This window comes from Octodon degus, unplaced genomic scaffold (assembly GCF_000260255.1).
Source record: "Octodon degus isolate 3935 unplaced genomic scaffold, OctDeg1.0 scaffold00047, whole genome shotgun sequence".
Taxonomy (NCBI): Eukaryota; Metazoa; Chordata; class Mammalia; order Rodentia; family Octodontidae; genus Octodon; species Octodon degus.
The window spans coordinates 565554-584810 of record NW_004524623.1 but is presented as its reverse complement, the minus strand read 5'-3'; the positions used below and the strand labels follow the sequence as shown (position 1 = coordinate 584810).

The 19257-nt window shown below is 40.5% G+C and overlaps 1 protein-coding gene and 1 pseudogene across 1 annotated transcript in view; one reads left to right on the top strand and one right to left on the bottom strand.

The window, feature by feature from the left end:
* Positions 1–1484: 1484 nt before the first annotated feature.
* Positions 1485–3153, bottom strand: LOC101584024 (annotated as a pseudogene).
* A 13913-nt stretch (positions 3154–17066) lies between these two features.
* Positions 17067–19257, top strand: part of CUNH12orf66 (chromosome unknown C12orf66 homolog) — a 26644-nt gene continuing 24453 nt past the window's right edge. Inside the window, exon 1 of the mRNA XM_004632124.3 lies at positions 17067–18081. Coding sequence (XP_004632181.1) covers positions 17847–18081 — 235 coding nt within the window. The 5' untranslated portion in view covers positions 17067–17846. The remainder of the gene's footprint in view (positions 18082–19257) is intronic.

Below are 19257 nucleotides of genomic sequence, written 5' to 3'. Positions count from 1 at the left end.
GAACCAGGGATTGAACTCAGACCCTTGCACTTGCCAGGGAAACGCTTATTCCACCGAGCCATCTCCCTGGCCACTTCTTAATCTTTTACCTCTTCAATTTGAAATCTATATTGGGCCAGTCCAGTTAGGAATACAGCCTAGATTTGATCCTGCAGACAAAGGTAGGACCCATTCTTCTAAATCAAATTTCTACCTGGGTAACTTTCCATAGCTTGGAAAGGAAGACACAGCAGAAATACCATTCATTTAACTCAGGCAATATGTATTTGCCTAATACACTCCTAGCACCATGCTTGATGCTATTAGAAAGAAAAGTGACAAAGGGTAACTGCTAGGGATATAGGACAACACAATTTAATAGACAGTTTGCAATCAGCTGCTAATCTCTCTCCTTTGTCTGTAGTGGTAAGAAGCTACCTTTGTCAAATTGCCTTGGTGCCATGATGACAGTTACTAAGAAATGCAGAGATGAGCATATGAATAGGTTTTAGAGTTTTTTTTCTTTCTTTTCTGGTGGAGGGATTAAGCCCCATCTTGTATATACTAGGCCAGTGTTCTACTACTGAGCCACATGTCTATCCCAGGTGAAGTTTTCTAAATATCAGTTTCCAATTTCCTCTGTTGATTTGCTCTGTACTGAGTCCTTAAAGAAAAGTGGATCAAAAGTACATGGACACAGTCTGGGAGGTTTTTTCTTACGGCTCAAGAACCAAGCTTCAATCGTTTATGTTAATTTGGAAAAGCAATGGAATGCTTTGTCATTCTTACTTGTCCTGTAAGAGACAAGAGGCAGGATAAGAACTGATTCCCTGTAGAAAACTGTCACATCTGTCATGGTCCATAAGCCACGATGTTTTTATATGGATTCAGCATAATTTCACAAAAGAAAACTTCCTGCATTCAGTTATAAGAGTCACTTATAACTGAATGGGCAGTGACTAAAGCTCTGCTTTAAGGACAAGAATCTAAGACTACATGAAAATGTTTCCAAAGGTCTTGAGTGCTGATTTCTCTATGGCAGCCCTAAAATACACCTGAATGTCATCTTCAAAGGAAGGTAACAAATGACAATATGCACAACTTCTTGCAAAGTGGTTATTTTCCCTTGGACAGATCTCAACCTGTATCTATGTAACTATAGTATATACACAACTGTCCCAACCCGCGGGTCAGTCAACAAAGGTCGCCTAGGAGAGGAGCGGGGAATGGAGGAGGGGACAAAGGACAGGAGACACGAGAAATGGAGACAAGACAGGAGAGTCTGATCAAGTCTCGTTTATTCAGGGGAGGTGCTGGGTATATATAGGGAGTGTAGGAATGAGGAAGTCTTGGCTCTTGACATCAGCAGGTATCTAGGCAATGGAGGAAGGTCCCACCCCTGGGACATAGCACGTGATTCACAGGAATGGGCAAGGCGGGAAGGACCAGAAACTTAACTTAGCAGGGGAATAGAAACTTAAGAAAATGGCTGACACTATTATAAAATGGATACCAGTTAATGGCTGCCCACATACAACCATTAGGGCCTGTTGTATAGTAGATAGAGCACTAGACCAGATACTAGTGAAGATATGAGAAGACTATAAAACAAAGCCAAGCTTCTACAGGAGCTTAAGTTTAGAGGGTGCATTAAGCTTTCTTATAAGGAAGTAATACTTATGGAATGAAAGGAAAGGTAGAATTGAGGAATTTTGGAACTAATATAATTATTAACCTAGATGAGTTAGCAGTTTACCTAAGGTGGTAAAGCAAATTCAAAGACCCAGGAATAGATCACAGATATCAAGATTTGTGTATATCCTACTTTATGTAACAACTGTTGAAGAATAGCAATCAGGTGCAAGAAAATATGTAACTTGAAACAGCATATGTAAAATGTCCAGCACAATGTCTGGAAGCAGTCTTCACTATTACAATCACTATTATCATAATAATTTTTTAAAAAATAAGAATCAGAATTTTTGAAAAGAAAGTGTCTAGGAGCCTCAGGTGGGCCAGGGCAGACTTGGTAGCTACAACTGGAAAAGCGAGTGGACACACTCAGCTATCCTTGGTGGGGAGGGCAGTACCGTACTGGCCACAGGCACATAGTGCACCTGGTAGGAGCCCAGATCAAATCCAGGCCGTGCTCCAAAGTTGCTGTTCCAAGCTGGCCCTGAGGAAGAGCCTAGACACAGTGCTGCCCACTTCCCACAGGACACACGGGGAGCTAGAGAGGGAAACAGTACTCCCACCAGTCCAGGTCCACCTCACATGTACTTCCCACAGTCAGTGATGATCACCTTCTGCTTTGGCTTCCCATCCTTGCTACCCTGGGCCTCAATCTGTCACAAGACATCCAGGCCTTTGGTGACCTCCCCAAACACCACATGCTTGCCATTCAGCCTGTCCGTCTTGTCACAGGTCAGAAAGAACTGGGAGCCACCTGTGTTTGGGCCAGAGTTGGCCATGGAAAGGAAGCCTGGTCCTGTGCTTGAGTATAAAGTTTCCATCATCAAACTTCTTCCTGTAGATGGACTTGCCCCCAGTGCCATTGTGGTTTGTGAAATCCCCAGCTTGGCATGTGAACTGGGGGATGATGTGGTGGAAGATGCTTCTCTTGAAGCCATAGCCCTTTTCATGGGTGCACAGGCAGTGGAAATTCTCTGCCGTCATGGGCACGACATCAGAACACAGGAGCATCTGGATACAGCGGGATGGCTTGTTCCCAATCTTGATATCCATGTACACCTGAGGACTTGACCAGGTCTGTTTTGCATGGGGCTCTCCCTCCTGGGTTTCTACCTTGGGAGTTTCTGCCCCTCCTTCCTCTATATTCTCTTCAAGAGTCTTCCCAGAAAACTTCTTTAACCAGTCATCATCTGACCAAATTGGTCTGGAAGAGCCCTCTTGAATTCTCATTGGTTTGGCCAAACTGACACAAATTGTCTGTCCAAATAGCTCAGATTCATTCATGTTGTCAATAGCTGCTGTTGCATCCTCTGCCAACTCAAATTCAACAAAAGCAAAACCTCAGTGCTTTTCTGTTTCATAATCCAGAGGAATCTGAGTATCTGTGATGTCTCCAAAAGGAATAAAAGCAGCATGAAGAACTTTGTCGTCCACCTCTTCTGCTAGTCCTCCCATGCACAGCACACGCTTGATAGTGGCCATCTTACTTCATCATAATGATTAAGGGGACAGATTTTGGTATTACTCAGATATTGATGAGTCCCAGTTTTGTCAATTACTACATAGCTACCTTTTCAAAGGCCTAGTTTCTTCATCTATAAAACTAGAATAAAAAGTCTGTTTTTATTTGAATATATGTGTTAAATGAGATAATGGATTTAAAGCATTTCATATATTTCATATATTATACAGGTGGAAACTATTCAAGCATTAGCTCCTCCATAGCATTTATTAATCTATATATGTATACAGTATCAGAGTAAGACTCTATAGAGTATTGGCAGAACTCTTTACTTTGTCAAAAAGAAAGTTAATAACATCTACTAAGGTTCCACTATATATAGATATCAGAGTACAAGAGCATAAAAAAGAAAACGGGAGAAGAAAAGCTCTCTGCAATTGTAAAATATATGCATTACTTATCCTTTTTTATTTATTATGGTTTTGGTTTTTTTGAGATAGGGTCTCGCTGTGTAGTTCACGCTGCCCCTGAACTTACTGGGTAGCCCAGGAAGTCCTTGAATTTTTGTCAATCCTCCTGCCTCAGCTCCCCAAGTGCTGGAATTATTGGCATGTGCCACTATGCCTGATCTTTTATTTTTATTTTATTATTATTTTTTGGTGGTACCAGGGATTGAACTCAAGACCTTGCACTTGCCAGGCAAGCACTTATTCCACTGAACTATCTCCCCAGCCCCTTTTATTTTTATTAGTATTGTGCATTTAGGGTACATGATCACATTTGCCATGTGGAGTTGATACACACATATAATACATTTTCTTTCTTTCTATTTCTCCTTCCTCCTTCTCCCTCCACATACATTACACATTTTTTCTCTACACAATGAATAAGACTGAGTTTCTGTTTTCAAAGAACCAGTCCAGTGGATGAAGTAGCAAGAAATCAAAATATAATGAAATAGGATGATAAGTACTGTGATCATTAACTGTGATGTATCAACTTGACTTGAATAAGAACCATCTTGCAGGTTGTTAAGCTCTGGGTGCTTCTGTGGATGACTGACATGTAGGCCTCAAACTAAAGAGGGAGGGCCCATCCTGGCTGTGTAGGCACCAACCAATCAGCTTGTAGGCTGGATGAAATAAAAAGGGAAAGAAGGAAGTGTGCCCTTTGTCTTCAGAGGAGCCATCTTCCAGTTCTTCCAGGCTTTGAAAGCAGATTCTTTGGCTTTCCCAGTCTCACACCTGAAGTCTGCAGAGATTTGGAACCTCAACTGCACCCTCCAGCCCTCTAGAACAAAGTCATTTTCCCTTTTCCACCACGGATCTGGCAGGCAGCCACTGGGACTCTTCCACTTCTGATCGTGAAAGTCTACCTAGGAAATCATTTGTGTAACATATATACAAATATTTTATATTAAATCCATTCCTTTAGTGAACCCTAAACTAATACAAATATATTGCAGAGCTAGGGCTAAGAGCTACAATGCACAGAAGGGCATCAAATCCAGTAAGAATGGAGGTAGGGAATGGAGCATCAGAGAACATTTCTTAAATGAAAAGATGAATTGGCCAAAGTAGTTCAAAACAGCCTAAAGCTACAAACCAGTTATATTAGGTCCTTCACCTTAACTTTTCAGGACCTAAAAAAAGATAAATAACACTGTTCCACCTCCTTTACCTAAAGTTCTGTATCTGCCAATTTCGTGTATTTGAAAGGTAGATCCCAGGCTATAGCCATCTGTTTTGTTTCTGTTGGCAAACTCAGTTGTGGACACACATTCGGCTTTTCTGCAGGACTATGTCAGTGTCTAAGTAGTAACTATGTGGGTGTGGAGAGATAGTTGTAGGGCAACAGAAACTCCCGTATATCCCTGCTTCAGTTGGGTGTCCTTGAACTCAACAGTCTAATAGACATATCAGACTCCCTTTTTTTTTTTTTTTCTCCTGCACTGGGAATTGAACCCAGCAGTGGTCTACCACTTAATTACATCACTAGCTCTTTTTATTTTAAATTCTGATCCTAGTATTCGGGAGGCAGAAGGATCACAGCAAATGTGAAGCCAGCTTGGGCTACACAGGGAGTTCAAGGCCAGCCTGAACTACACAGAGACTCTGTCTCAAAAAACAAAAACAAGAAGAGAGTCCAGCTAAGTTGCCCAGATGGGGCTTGAATTTGTTCCCTCTAGCCACAACCCCTTCAGGTGTGGTATAGGTGTGTGACATTGTCTGTAATTTTTCAGATTATTTGAGAGATAGCAGCCCCCGGCCCCCAACTGTCAACAATCTTGTTTTAGGAATCATTCCTGGAGGTTTGCTAAGTGATCTTTCAACGATTATGTGAGCTCCTGTGTTAAATCTCTTTTTACCAAAAAGTGTTTCCTATTTCTTGTACCTAACACACCAATGGAGTAAACAAATGCAAAACATGTTATGAATAATACAGCTTGCAAAGATCAGAAAACAAACGATTATTTTCCACAAGGAACCAGTGTGGTTTTAGGCTTTGTGAGTCACATGAAATTTCTTTTCTTTTTTTTCTGTTTTTTTTTTTAAGACAGGATCTCACTATGTAGTGCAGGCATGTTTTGAATTCAATTAGCCCTCAAAATTCAATTCAATTAGTCCTTAAACTTACAGTGATCCTCCTGCCTCAGCTTCTTCAGTGCTAGAATTACATACATGCGTCACTATGCCCGGCTCTTTTGTAACATTTAAAATAATAAAATCATCTTAAATTCCACCACAATTTGATGAGCTTTGAGATAAAGTGCTGAAAGCATATGCAATATCAAAAGATCAAAATACTGAAGGAAAAATCCCTTGTGTTTTTCAAACTGAATATACATGTCATGATGTGACTGTACTAGGAGCCAAGTTCTAAGGCAGGATTCATAGCTGATGAGATGAGGCAAAAGTACTCAGCCAAATAAGGAGTTGCTCTTTGCCCTCCCTACTCGGAAAGTCCAGTTTAGTTACTTTAAAAAATAACTTAAGCTGGGTGTGTTGGAATATAATGTGTCATCCTTACACTTGGAAGACTAAGGGAGAGGTATTACTGACAAGAAAAATAGTAATTTTAAACTATACTTTTAATAAACACTGCAGTTTTGTATCACTGAATTTGAGGTCACCATGGGCTATGAGGCAATCTCATTATATGCTGAGATTCTGTCTCAAAAAACCACTTATTTTCTGGGTGCTATGGGCACATATGTGTCATCCCACCTACTTGAGAGATTAAAGCAGAAGGATCACAAGTTTGAGGCCTTTCCCTGTATGAAAATTAAAAAAATAAAGACCTGTGGATGGAGGCCAGTGACAGAACACTCTAGCATGTGCAAGGCCCAAGGTTTTCACTTCCAGTACTGTTAAATTTTTTTAAAATTTCCAATTGATTTCATTCTTTTTAAGGCAACTTGCTGGTAGTCTGGCCTGGTCCAGAGCCGTCTTTTGTCCTAAAATGCTAGGAGGAATGTCAGGAGCATTTCTCTCTTCGATACTTCATGTCTAGGTACTCTGGTTTCAAACAGTACCCAAACACATCTCCATCTTTTGCTTGGGGTCAGAACGAGGCAACTCTGTATTTCTGGTGATGTAGAATTAGAGGCAGACTCAAGACTTACTGAGTAAGTAGGCATAGGGAGGTAGGTTCACGAGATTCAGGTCTTTGCACTGGGAAGTATGTGCCAATAGGAAGCTACACACAAAAACAATTTCAGTATCTGTTTTTCATTTTGGTAGTTCCTCTTTTTACTTGACATGATTGTTCAGTTCAGATTCTTTGGTTCTTCATGAACATTTTAACCCTGGAGACCATGCTGAGTATGGTGGTTGATACATTGTGTCAACTTGAGGGGTCAGAATCTCGGCTGGATTGGCTCAGTGGGAGGCCCCTCCCTAGGGTGTGGAGAGCAGTCATAGAGTGACTCTGCACAAAACGGGTATATAAAGGGGTTGAGGAAGGATTCTGCATGCTACGCCCTCGGAGGAACTCTAGTCTGCAGTCATCATTGAAAGAAGGTTGCCACTTTCTCGGAGGAGCCTTGGTCTTTGCAGTCAGCATGGAAGGGAGAGGCTTGCAAGAAGCTGCATCTGTGTCTCCTCCCTTTACTTTGCTGTTTTCTGCCACCATGAACTGCTGTTCTCTGCAATGTGCTAATCTGTCTTAGAGCATGGACTGAAGTATGGACTGAAACCTCCACTAACTGTGAGCTGAATAAATCTTTCTTTTCTTAATTTTGGGTGTTAGACATTTTGTCCCAGCAACGAGTAAAATGTACCCGAGACATTGAGTTTCTGGTAAACATATGGAAGGTTAATTTATAACAATCTACAATGCAACCAGTACACACAGTCCTTGCTTCAAAACAAACCTTGTACTGTACTAGCAGATATGAATAATAAGAGGTAGCATATTTGCTAAAATATCCTATTTGAGGGGAAAGGTTCTGTTTATTAAAGTTCTATTTGTTTTTATCAACTATTGACTTTGAAAAGTACTAACAGGAGAAACTAATAAAAAGATTTATGCGAAAAGGAAGATGATTATTCCTATCCAGATTTAGTACATATAATATAATTACAATTTATCCAAGATAGCTTATGGAAATAGGCTTACGAACACTATGTAAATTGTTTCTCTGTTCTTCCCCCAAGAAAAAGAAATACACAAGTTAAGGACAGAGCTACATAAATTCAAGAAACAGAAATTCTAATACTTTCCCTCCCAGAACCAGAAATGTTAGTAACGTGGAATACTAATTCTTTCCTTGATTTTTATGTTACTATTATTTAAGTATTTATAAATATGTTAATCACTTAATTTCTAACAATGTGAGGAATAGTGATATTTTAGTGCAAATAACAGAAAATCTAAACACATATATGCATGCATATATATATTTTTTTCAATATGTGAATTGAACCAAGGGCCCTACAAGTTAGGCAAGTACTACATTAGTGAGTCTTTTTTTTTTTGTATTTTAGAGAAGGGTCTACAGAGTGTTCAGGGGTCTCACTACTAGATCAGACTCATACTGATCCACCTGTTTACAGCTACCCAAGAGCTGGGATTATAGTTGCGTGCCACCACATCCAGTCTCAATTGCTGTCTCAGCATGCCCTTGGGGCAGGGAGGCCTGGGGATCGAAACCCTGCCCCCTGAGCCTGTTTGCAGGTGCTTTAATCCGCTGAGCTATTTGGGTGGCCCTGAGTCTTTTTATTTTTTAAAAATTATTTATTTATTTATTTGGTACAATTTAGACTCATAGTGATCCTCCTGTGTCAGCCTGCCCAGCACTGGGATTACAGGCCTGCACTACCACTCCGGGACTCGGTGGGCAGCACAGTGTGCCCAGGGGTGGGGCTGGCATGGCATGTGGTGCCTGGGATGGAATCTTGGCCCCTGTGCTTGCCAGGCAGGCACTTAGTCCCCATCCTCCATCACTGAGTCTTCTAAAAATTACTTTTTTTTTAAAAAATTATTTATTTATTTATTTTTACATTTTATTTGGAGTGTGTGTGTGTGTGTGTGTGGCCAGCTCAGCCCACCTGGGGGCGGGGCTGACTGGCATGTGGTGCTGGGGGATTGAACCGCGGTCCCTGTGCTTTACTAAGCTTGTTCTAAGTAGGTGCTTTAGACCACTGAGCCATCTCTCCAGCCCCTAAAAATTACTTTTTTGAGATGGGATCTCAGTAAATTGCCCAGGCTGTCCTCATACTTATAATCCTATCTTAGCCCACCAAGTAATTAGCATTATAGTTTAAACTCACCTTTTAATGGTTAGAACTTGTTTTTGTTGTTTTGTTACTGGGATCCCTGTCCAAGAGTAAAATACACTTAGATTTAAAAAATTTACATTCACACACACACACAAAAAAGATAAAATTGCAATCATTTCCCAAAATGTTGACTCTGGTTGGGTTTTCCAGATACAGACTGAGGCAGAGATTTACGTGTAGCAGGTTTACAGAAGAGTGCTCCCTGGAGCAGCACCTGTCAGATGAGCAGGATTAGCTGGAGGGAGAAGGTCAAGTACAGGACAGCTTCCACAGAGGCTTTAACTGCCATCACAGGTCACTCTAGCACTAGGATGTTTCTTATCACCCCAGCTGAGGAACCGTGCCTTTGTACACACACAACTGACCAGTTACTGGATTTGGGCTGCCCCCAAAAGAGGTTATAACCTTGGGTGAGGCACTTTCCTTCACAGAAGGCCAGTTTGGACAGGAACTCAACTGTGAGACATCAACAGCCGAAAATTCCTGGCAGACATACCTTGGGATCTGGGCAACACCACAGAATTCACTCTAAATGGCAACAGTGATTACTGTTGAGTTTGGGAATTAAGGGTGACTTTCTCTATAATTCTTAAATTTTCCAAATCTGTCAAAATGGACACAGAATTGTTCTAAGGTTCAAATGAACCAAAGCACTCAGTGCTATTTCTAAAGTACTCAATAAAATTTACTTATTTTGTGCTGAGATTTTTTTCCAGTGGAGGATAGAACCTAAGGACTCCTCTATGCTAGGCAATCACTTTACCACTGAGCTATATTGCCAGTCTACTTTGTATTTAATTTATACCTACAAAATAATCATAGGAAAATTTATTTACTATCTAATATAGAGATATGCAATTTAAAAAGGAAATCTAAATGTAGATATTGTCAAGAAGAATGAAACTGTGAAATATCATTTAAAATAATAATACACAGGCCTGGCTGTTCATCTTGATTTATATTGTTCTATCTGATCTGAGAAATTCTTTTATGACATTCTTTCTAGCACTGCTCACCGGAATGTTTTAGGCTGACAGAATTTTTTGTATCTGTGCTGTCCAGAACAGTAATCACTAGCCACAGGTGGCCAGTAAACATTTCAACTGTGGCCAGTACAACTAGGAACTCGATTTCCAGTTTTAGCTCTTCATTCACTTACATATAAACAGCCACATGCTATTAGCAGCTACCATCTGAAACAGTACAGTTTAAGAACCTTTAGTCAATGGTTAGAAAATAGATCTAAAATAGTATTTTGTTCTTGAACATGGATGAGTTCTTCATCCCAATACTGCAGTAGTCCCCTTATCCTAATTTCAATTATCTCATTACAATGAGGTAAAAGAAATGGGAAGAGCTAAGTGTAAAGAAGTGCATATATGTCTGTGTTGTTGGATATTATTTTACATACAAAAGGAAAAGTATTCAGTTGAAAGTTAAGTGGTAAGTGAATTTCTAAGTAAGTAGAATTTTTAGCTAATAACCTGAAAAGAAAATTTGAAAAGGCTGTTCTACCGTAAGTACTTCTTTCCTTTTAGGAAGCCAAAAAGGATTTTTCACTGAAAAGTCAATCACACTCATTGAAAAATTTCAGTCACACTCTTGATACAGTAAGGGAGGTAACTGCAGAAATAATCTATATAAAATTGACTTACAATGCGAAGTCTCCTACTACTCATATTCAGGTAAGCTCAGTGCATGGGGATAATTCCCTAACAGTATCCATGTTTGTGGAGGAAAGACAGATCTCCATTTGTACTTCAGCCTTACCAGTCACTGGCTTTGTCCATTTGAAAAAGTTACTTAAATTTATAGGACCTTCATTTTCCTATACATTTGATTATAATGTAATCAATGTAGAAAGGTACAACTGCTTGACACATAGGGAGATTAGTGATAATGTGTGTGATCTGGTACACAGTTAGTGCTAATGAGTGACAGTTTTTTTGTTAGTGTTTTTATTGATATACGGGAAAACATAACTCCCAAGTTGCTAGACGTCAAATACACCAAGTTTATGTCTCCTGAAATCAAAGAATGAATTCCAAAGGACAATGGCGGTTAAGAGTAGGAAAGGCTTATTGGGAAACAGGAATAGCTCCTGAGACACAGGAGGTGTTTGGTAAGTATTTGGCCACTGAGGCCCTTCATCAGAAGTAATTTATACAACAGTTACAAGGTGAGTACAATGTGGGTCAAACTGACATCAACCTATAGGATTATAAGTAGAGATTATAAGTAGAGATGCTTAGCTAATAATTGGTCTGACTGAGAAGTGGGTCATGTAGCGAGGGTACCTAGAAAAAAAAAAGGTATTTTTGGGAAGCAATGGGTCTGATGCTCTAGTCACCCATCTGGCTAATTAATGCCTACCTGGACTTTACTGGACCAGATGATATCAATTAAGATATAATTCCAAGTTAGTGTTTAACACTTAGGGAAGCACAAAGACCCAGTGACTGCATCTTGGGGACTGGCCTATTTCAGATTTGCCTTCAGCCACACTTCTTGCATCTTTATTTTATTTTTTTAAATTTATTTATGATACCTTTTTTCAGAGCCTAGTCCCTCTGTGACTGTGTTTTAATTTCTAGGTAACTTAAGCTGCCTATTATGTTATGCTCAGAAAATAGGTTAGGTAAAGAGAAATACATCCAAATAATGTTTTAGTAGTAATTAACTAGCATTAAGTATTAAAGTATAAAATAATTTTTAGTATACGCTGCATTATGTATACTAATCATAAATATAACTTGGTCTATTATTTAGTCAATAAATGAAAGAATAAATGCCTTTTTCTATTCTTTGTGTTCATTTGCCCTCGAAATGGTTTGTTGTAACTAAAATGATTTTGTCGTAAGTACTGTCACTATTTGTATTTTCACAGATCTGTAAAGAACATCTAATGAATTCTATTGATTTTTTTTTTTTTTTTTTTGGCCTAGACCTAGCAGGAGACACTTGGCCTAAAACTAAGAAGGAACATTATGAGCAACAACATATTACTGAAAGCAGTTGAGAATTTCTAACCTTTAGACACTTTTAAGATGACATATCATTCTCTGTGGTGGAAATTCCATAATTTGTAGCAGCCAGTCTCCAGGGGATAGTCTACAATGATCCTTGCTTCCACAGCACTGATGCCCTTCAGTAATCCCCTGCTCAAATTCAACTCAAGTTAGCACTGAATATGGCAGAGATGATATGTGAATTCAAAGGCTTAGTCACAGAAGGTATTGTAGCTCTTGCTCTGGTCTCCTTGATTATTCACTTGCTCCCAAGTAAGTCAGCTGCATGTTTGTGAGGACATTCAAGTAGCTCTGTGGAGAGGCCCATGTGGCCAACAATCTTTGCCAACTCATCAAACATGTAAGAATCACTTTGAAAGTGGATTCTCCATCATCAGCCAAGGCTTCAGATGAACAGTCCTTGCAAATACCTGACTGCAACCTTTTAAGAAACTGAGACAAACGTTCCACAGTAACACTTGAATTCCTGACTCTCTGAAATTATGAGATAGTGAATGATTTTTATCTTAAGTCACTAAATTTTGAGGATATTTATTATGTAGCAATAGTTCATATCATCAATCAAGTATTTATGCTGCTATGCAAAATATCCTGTTTATGGGCTGAACCATGTAATCACTCAAATTAATGTTTGCTTTATAACTTTAATGTTTTAATAGCCTAACATGTCATAAATTTGACATCCTATAATACAGTGTTCTCACAAAAACAAGAATATGCCCGGGCCAGTGAGATGGCTCAGTGGACTAAAGTGCCTGCTTAGGCAAGCTTAGGCAAAGTGTGGGAACCGTGGTTCAATCCATGGCACCACATGCCATGCCAGCCCTGTCCCCAGAGTAGGCTGAGCTGATCACAGTCTGGGCCTAGTGATAACACTGTAATCCCAGCACTGCGGAGGCTGAAAGCAGGAGGATTGCCAGGAGTCCGAGCTGCATCGTGAAACCCTGTAACAACCAAATACATAAACAAAACAAAACAAAACAAAACAAAACAAAAATATGCCAATCACATTTAATAAACATTCACTAAATTCAGAAGTATCATTCTAACTCTACAAGTATACAGCCTCTGAAGACTAAATCTTAAAAGAGCAGGCTCAGGGGCTGGGGGTTCACAATTGAGGTTGGGTGTGGTGGTGCATGCCTGTAATCCCAGCTCTTGGGAGGCTGTAAAGAGGCAGGTCACTATGAGTCCGGTCTAGTACTGAGATCCTGACCACCCCGCAGATCCTTCCCTAAAAAATAAAAAAAATAAAAAAAAAAAAATCTTAAAAAAAACCAGAACATCTAAATAGAGCAATAAGGACAAAGAGGATTGAAGTAGTAATCAAAAAATATCCCCAAGGATGGGGATATAGCTCAGTGGCACAGTGCCTGCCTGACAAGCACAAGGTCCTGAGTTTGATCCCCAGTACCAAAAAAAGAAAAAAAAATCTCCCCCAAAGGAAAAATCTATGGCCAGATGCTTCTCAGATGAATTCTACCAAGCATTTAAAGAATTAATGCAGGGCTGGTGAGATGGCTCAGTGGTCTAAAGCACCTACTTAGAACAAGCTTAGCAAAGTACAGGGACCATGGTTCAATCCCCCAGCACCACACACCAGCCAGCCCCGCCCCCTGGTGGGCTGAGCTGGCCACACACACACACAAATAAATAAATAAAAATAAATAAAATTAAAACCTAAAAAAAAAAATAAAGAATTTATGCAATTCTTCCAAAACTAAAGGAGTATTTCCAAAACTCATTTTACGAGTTTACTACCACCATATCAAAGCTAGGTAAGAAAATAAGAAAATGTCCCAATGAACATCTAATATCCCTGATGAAAAGACGGAAAAATTCTCCACAAATATGAAAAAACCAAATTCAATACCACATTAAAAGGATCAGACACCATGATCAATTATCTGAATTAGAAATTAAGAAAACAATCCCAATAGCAACAAAAACAATTATTAGGGGTAATCTAAGGGAGTGAAAGATCTGAAGAATACAAATTATAACTCACTGATCAAAGAACCTAAGGGAAGCACAAATAAACAAATGATATACTATGTTCATAGACTTGGAGAATTAACATTGTTTATTCATTTTTTAAACATTGTTTAAGTGTTTGCACTAACCAAAGAAATCTCCACATTAAACACAATCACTATCAAAATTCCAGCAGTGTTTTTTTTTTAACAGAAAAAGAAAAAATCCTAACCTTTGTAGAGAAATGACAAAAGACATTAAATAACCAAAGTGAACCTGAAAAACAAAAGAACAAAGCTAAAGTTACCACACTTCTTTATCTCAAACTATATTACAAAGGTAAAACAGTAATGGTATTATCATATAAGTAGACATACAGGCCAATGGAACAGAACAGAGTTCTGAAATAAACCCTTTATAATCAGTTGGTCTTTACAAGAGCACCAAAACGTGCAATGGGGAAACGATGGTTCTTCAACAAATAACACTGGAAAAACTAGCTCTATACATCAATAGCATGGGACTGTATACTTATCCACAAAAATTAACTTGAAATGAATTGAAAACTTAAATACAAGCTCTGAAATTGTAAAATTTCTACAAGAACATATAAAGGGAAGGTCTTTAATATTGGTTTTGCCAATGATTTTTGGATATGGCACAAAAAGTATACTTATACTCCAAAAGTATAAACAAGCAAGACTATATAAACTAAAAAGCTTCTGTAAACCAAAGGAAACAATCAACACAATGCAAAGGTGTCAGGCCTGGTAGTGCACACCTGTAATCCCAGCACTCAGGAGGCTGAGGCTAGAGGATCCTTGTGAGTTCAAGGGTAATATGAAATGTGCAGCAAAACCCTGCCTCAAAACAATAATAAAATAAAAAGAAAAAAGAAAAAGACAAGGCAATCAATGGTAAAGGAGAAAATACTTCCAAACCACATATAAGGGATTAATAATCCCAAATGTATGAGTCTTTCATATACTTTAACAACAAATAAATAAATTGACTGAAAATGGGCAAAGGACCCGAATAGACATTTGTTTTTTTTTTTTTAATTGTATTTATTTGTGTGTGTGTGTGTGTGTGGCCAGCTCAGCTCACAAGGGGGCGGGGCTGGCTGGCATGTGGTGCCGGGGGATTGAACCGCAGTCCCTGTGCTTTGCTAAGCTTGTTCCAAGTAGGTGCTTTAGACCACTGAGCCATCTCACCAGCCTGACATTTCTATTCTATAGACACATAAATGACCAACAGGAACATAAAAATACACTCAGTATTACCTCTCATCAGCAAAATGAAAACCAAACCTGAGATATCTCAAATCTTAGAATGGATATTATAAAAAAGACAAGAGATTGTTGAGGGTGTGGAGAAAAAGGAATCCTTGTATAATGTTAGTGGGAATGTAAACTGGTATACTATGGAAAACTGTATGTAGGTTCTTCAAAATATTAGAAATAGAGGCTGGGGAGATACCTCGCCAGTCTAAGTGCCTGCCTGGCAAGTGCAAAGACCTGGCTTCAATCCTAGTACTGCATGCTGTGCTAGCCTCAGAAGCCTGGGTGTGCATTCTGGCCACTGAACTGGGCGTGGTGGTGCATGCCAGCATTGGGGAGGCTCATACAAAAGAATCACTACAAGTCTGAACTGCAGTGAGACTCTGTTATCCAATAACTAAATGAAATTTTTTTTAAAAAAAATACAAGTTTTTCTTTGCCTGATTCATATACATGGTTTTGGTGCATTCTCTCTCATATGGGTATGTGTGGGTAAATAAAGATAGACTCAGCACTTTAAAATATTTTTTTGTTAGATGCAAAATAAACTATAGTTTTATCTGTATTTGATTACTACTGAGTTTGAACTTTTAAAAAACAATTACTAATGTTTTATGCATCTTTTTGGACTTGTATATTCATGTCCTTTTATTTTTACTGGTCTCAAAGTGTTCTTGGCATGTTAAAACTTTAAACATTAAACCTCTAATATGTATTACTAACACTTTTTCCCAGGTTGTAATTGCTCTCTTGACATGAAAATTGAAATTTATGGTCAAATCAACCTGCTTTGTAAAGTTCTTCCAATTCTTTCATAATTAGAAAGCTTATCTTTAGATTAATAAAACATTCACTTGTATTTTTCTAGACTGTTTACGGGTTTTAAAAATACATTTACTTATTCCTTATTGGAGGAAAAAAGTTGAGTCTTTTCCTACATGGTTAATCATGTCTCCTTCACTTCTATTGAAAGCTATGCCATTGATCTGTGAGGCAGGGCTCCATCTTGTGAGACCCCTGGCTAAACCTCTGAGTGCTGAATTTACAGGTGTGTGCCACCTAAACTCAGCATCTAAGGAATTCTCATAAGTAATATGTGGGTATGTTTAATGAGCTTTGTAATTTCTTTCATGGTCTGTTTTGGGGCTACTGCTACACTGTATTTGATTACTAAGTCCTATCCCCTCATCAAGAACCACTACATTTTCCTTCAAAGAGCCCATTTCTTCCAAAGATACCTTTGCTCTTTTTTCATCTTTTTTTTTTTTTTTTTTTTGTGGAACCGGGGAGCGAACTCAGGCCCTTGCACTTGCCAGGGAAGCGCTTATTCCACTGAGCCATCTCCCCGGCCCCTCTTTTTTCATCTTTATCACAAAGAAAACTTTGCCTTATAACCACAACAGGACTGAGCTTAAACAATCACATTCCTGAGGGCTGAGAACAAATGTACAACATAAAATCATGCAAATTAGATCAATGGGATTAGCATTAAGTCAGTGGTGGCCTAACAGCTTTAATGTGAGAAAAACATGAAAACAGTCAATTGCCTTACTCATGTACTTTCCATTATGAAACTGCACTGTAAGTGAACTCTAGTCTCTGCTCTGAGCAGTTTACAACCTAAATGAGACCTGTATTCATGATTGAATACTGAGTGTCTAACAAAATAAGCATGTACAAAGAAGGAGAAACTCAGTGCACACTAGGATGTGCTTCAAAGTTATATATATATGAGGTGGGTTAATGGTCTTTCTTTTTTGTTGTTGTCTTTTTGAGGCACGGTCTCCTTCCTCTGAAGTTCTGGCCGGCCTTCAGCTCACTTTGTAGCCCAGACTGTTCTACAACTGGCAGTAATCCTCCTGCCTCAGTCTCCCAAGTGCTGGGATTGCACGCCTGCGCCACCATGCCCGGCTAATGGTGTTTCTTTAAATGTCGAAGAACTTCTAATTGGTCTCCCAAAACGCACCAACTTACATTAATCTATCTTCAGTCTGAGAACATGGTAGCATGGCCAGGATGGACGAACCTAAGCGAGGCAGCCAGCCAGGGCGCAGGCGCAGCTGATTAACAAGGGCCTGACACCGCAGAATGGACGGAGCGGTAAGCTGAGCGATGACACGCGTGTTAGGTGATGAAAATCTGATGAGAGACCAAATACAAACCTTTTCCTGTCAGGCTTCTCATCTATAAACCACTTCCTGGAGTTGGTGTTTAAAGGCTGGGGAGAGCTTTCCAGAGCGCAGGTGAGCAGCGCCCCCAGGGCCATCCTCTCCCTCGGCCAGCCACGAACGCCGGCCTGACGTCAGCAGAGCGTGACGTCATCGACGCTGACGCAAGTTCACGGGGTGGGGCCTCGCCGCTCCCCTCAGAACGCCGTCAGCTCCCGCGAGCCACGAGTTGGCCGCCGCCCGTTTTCGCGGGAGGCTCGGACAGTCAGGGCAGCGGAGGCCGGAGCGCTGCGGGAGTCCAGGAGCTGCGGCCTTCTTCCTTCGGGCCCTACTCGTCTCCTGTGAGGCCTAGCTGTGGCCCCAGCGCCGCCGCTCGGCGCGGTGACGCGCACGCAAGCTGGGGCGCGCGCCCGTTCCCTGAGAACCCGGAAGTGCGAGGGAGAGCGGAGCCACGTGGGTCGAGCTGGAGCGCAGCTCGCATGGGGGAATCTATCCCGCTGGCCGCCCCGGTCCCCGTGGAACAGGCGGTGCTGGAGACGTTCTTCTCTCACCTGGGTATCTTCTCTTACGACAAGGCCAAGGACAATGTGGAGAAGGAACGAGAAGCCAACAAGAGCGCGGGGGCCAGCTGGCTCTCGCTGCTGGCGGCCTTGGCGCACCTGGCCGCGGCCGAGAAGGTCTATCACAGCCTCACCTACCTGGGGCAGAAACTAGGTACCTCCGCCCCGCCCCCTGCCCCTTGAGGTGGAACGAAAAGGGGGTGTATTGCCCCGGCGGCAGTGGCCTGAGCTTCCTGCCTCCGCGCCGCTGCAGCGGCCGGCTCGACGCGGTCTCCTCCCAGCGCTCCTTCCCTTCCCTCGGCTTCCACAAGCCCCGCCCACCGGCCCGCGCCGCGGATAGGTCGGCAGATCCGGCGGAAGCTCTTGCAGGGCCGCCCCCAGCCCGAGGGGTTTACTCTTGCTTCGTGCATGGACTGGTGTCATAAGTGGAAAGTTAACCAAACTCTGTGTCCTCGTTCTTCCAACTAGTGACACTGCGGTCAGGGAGTAAAACTTGGCAGTTCACCGTAGTTGTACTAATAAAGACTACTTGTTTGGTCTCTTACGGTTAAGGCCCCCGAATATTAGAAATGGAGTCCTATCCCTCTTCATAGTAAATTAGTACATATTTAATGAATGGAGAATAAATGAGTCCTGGGCAGGGAAGGCAAGAAATAACACCAAACCCTAGAAGAGGCTAAAGGAAAAGTAGTAGATGCTTTTAGCATCCTGCGTTAAATCTTGCCCATGAAAATAAGACAGGATCTCATCCAATCGACTTAAGTAGTAGCAACAACTGATATGAGCGGTTTTAGGAAGTAACCAGTGTAGGTGCAAGGGCTATACAAAGTATTGCTTATAATAATGACAAATAATCCAAGGATATTTGGGGTGTTTAGTGCTCTCGCCTATTTTGGACATGTTAATTATGAGAGGAACAGGAGCCTAGTATGAATGAAGAGCACATATATAGTAAAATTGGGTGTAAATTTCATTTTGATTTACCCCTTACATTGCTTGTAGAGACCACTTACTGAGCTTTTGGTAAACTAAAGGGGCAAGTGCTTACCAGATCTCTGTGCTGTAGTTGTTGAAATAACTTGTTTGGTGTGTAGATTTATCAGCAGAAAGCTAGTCAGAGTTTCACTGTGTGTGTGTGTGGTCTTTTTACAGTGGCATCTCTCACCAGTGTGCAATTGTTACTATGTTATAGTTCTGAGAATTAGAAAATCATATATGCCATTGCAAAGTGATAGAGCCCAAACCTGAAGCCTGCCTTGAATTATTAGGTTGAGTATGTTCATATAATTTGTTTAAAATGTGTACATATATTATAACTTATGTTTTGTGT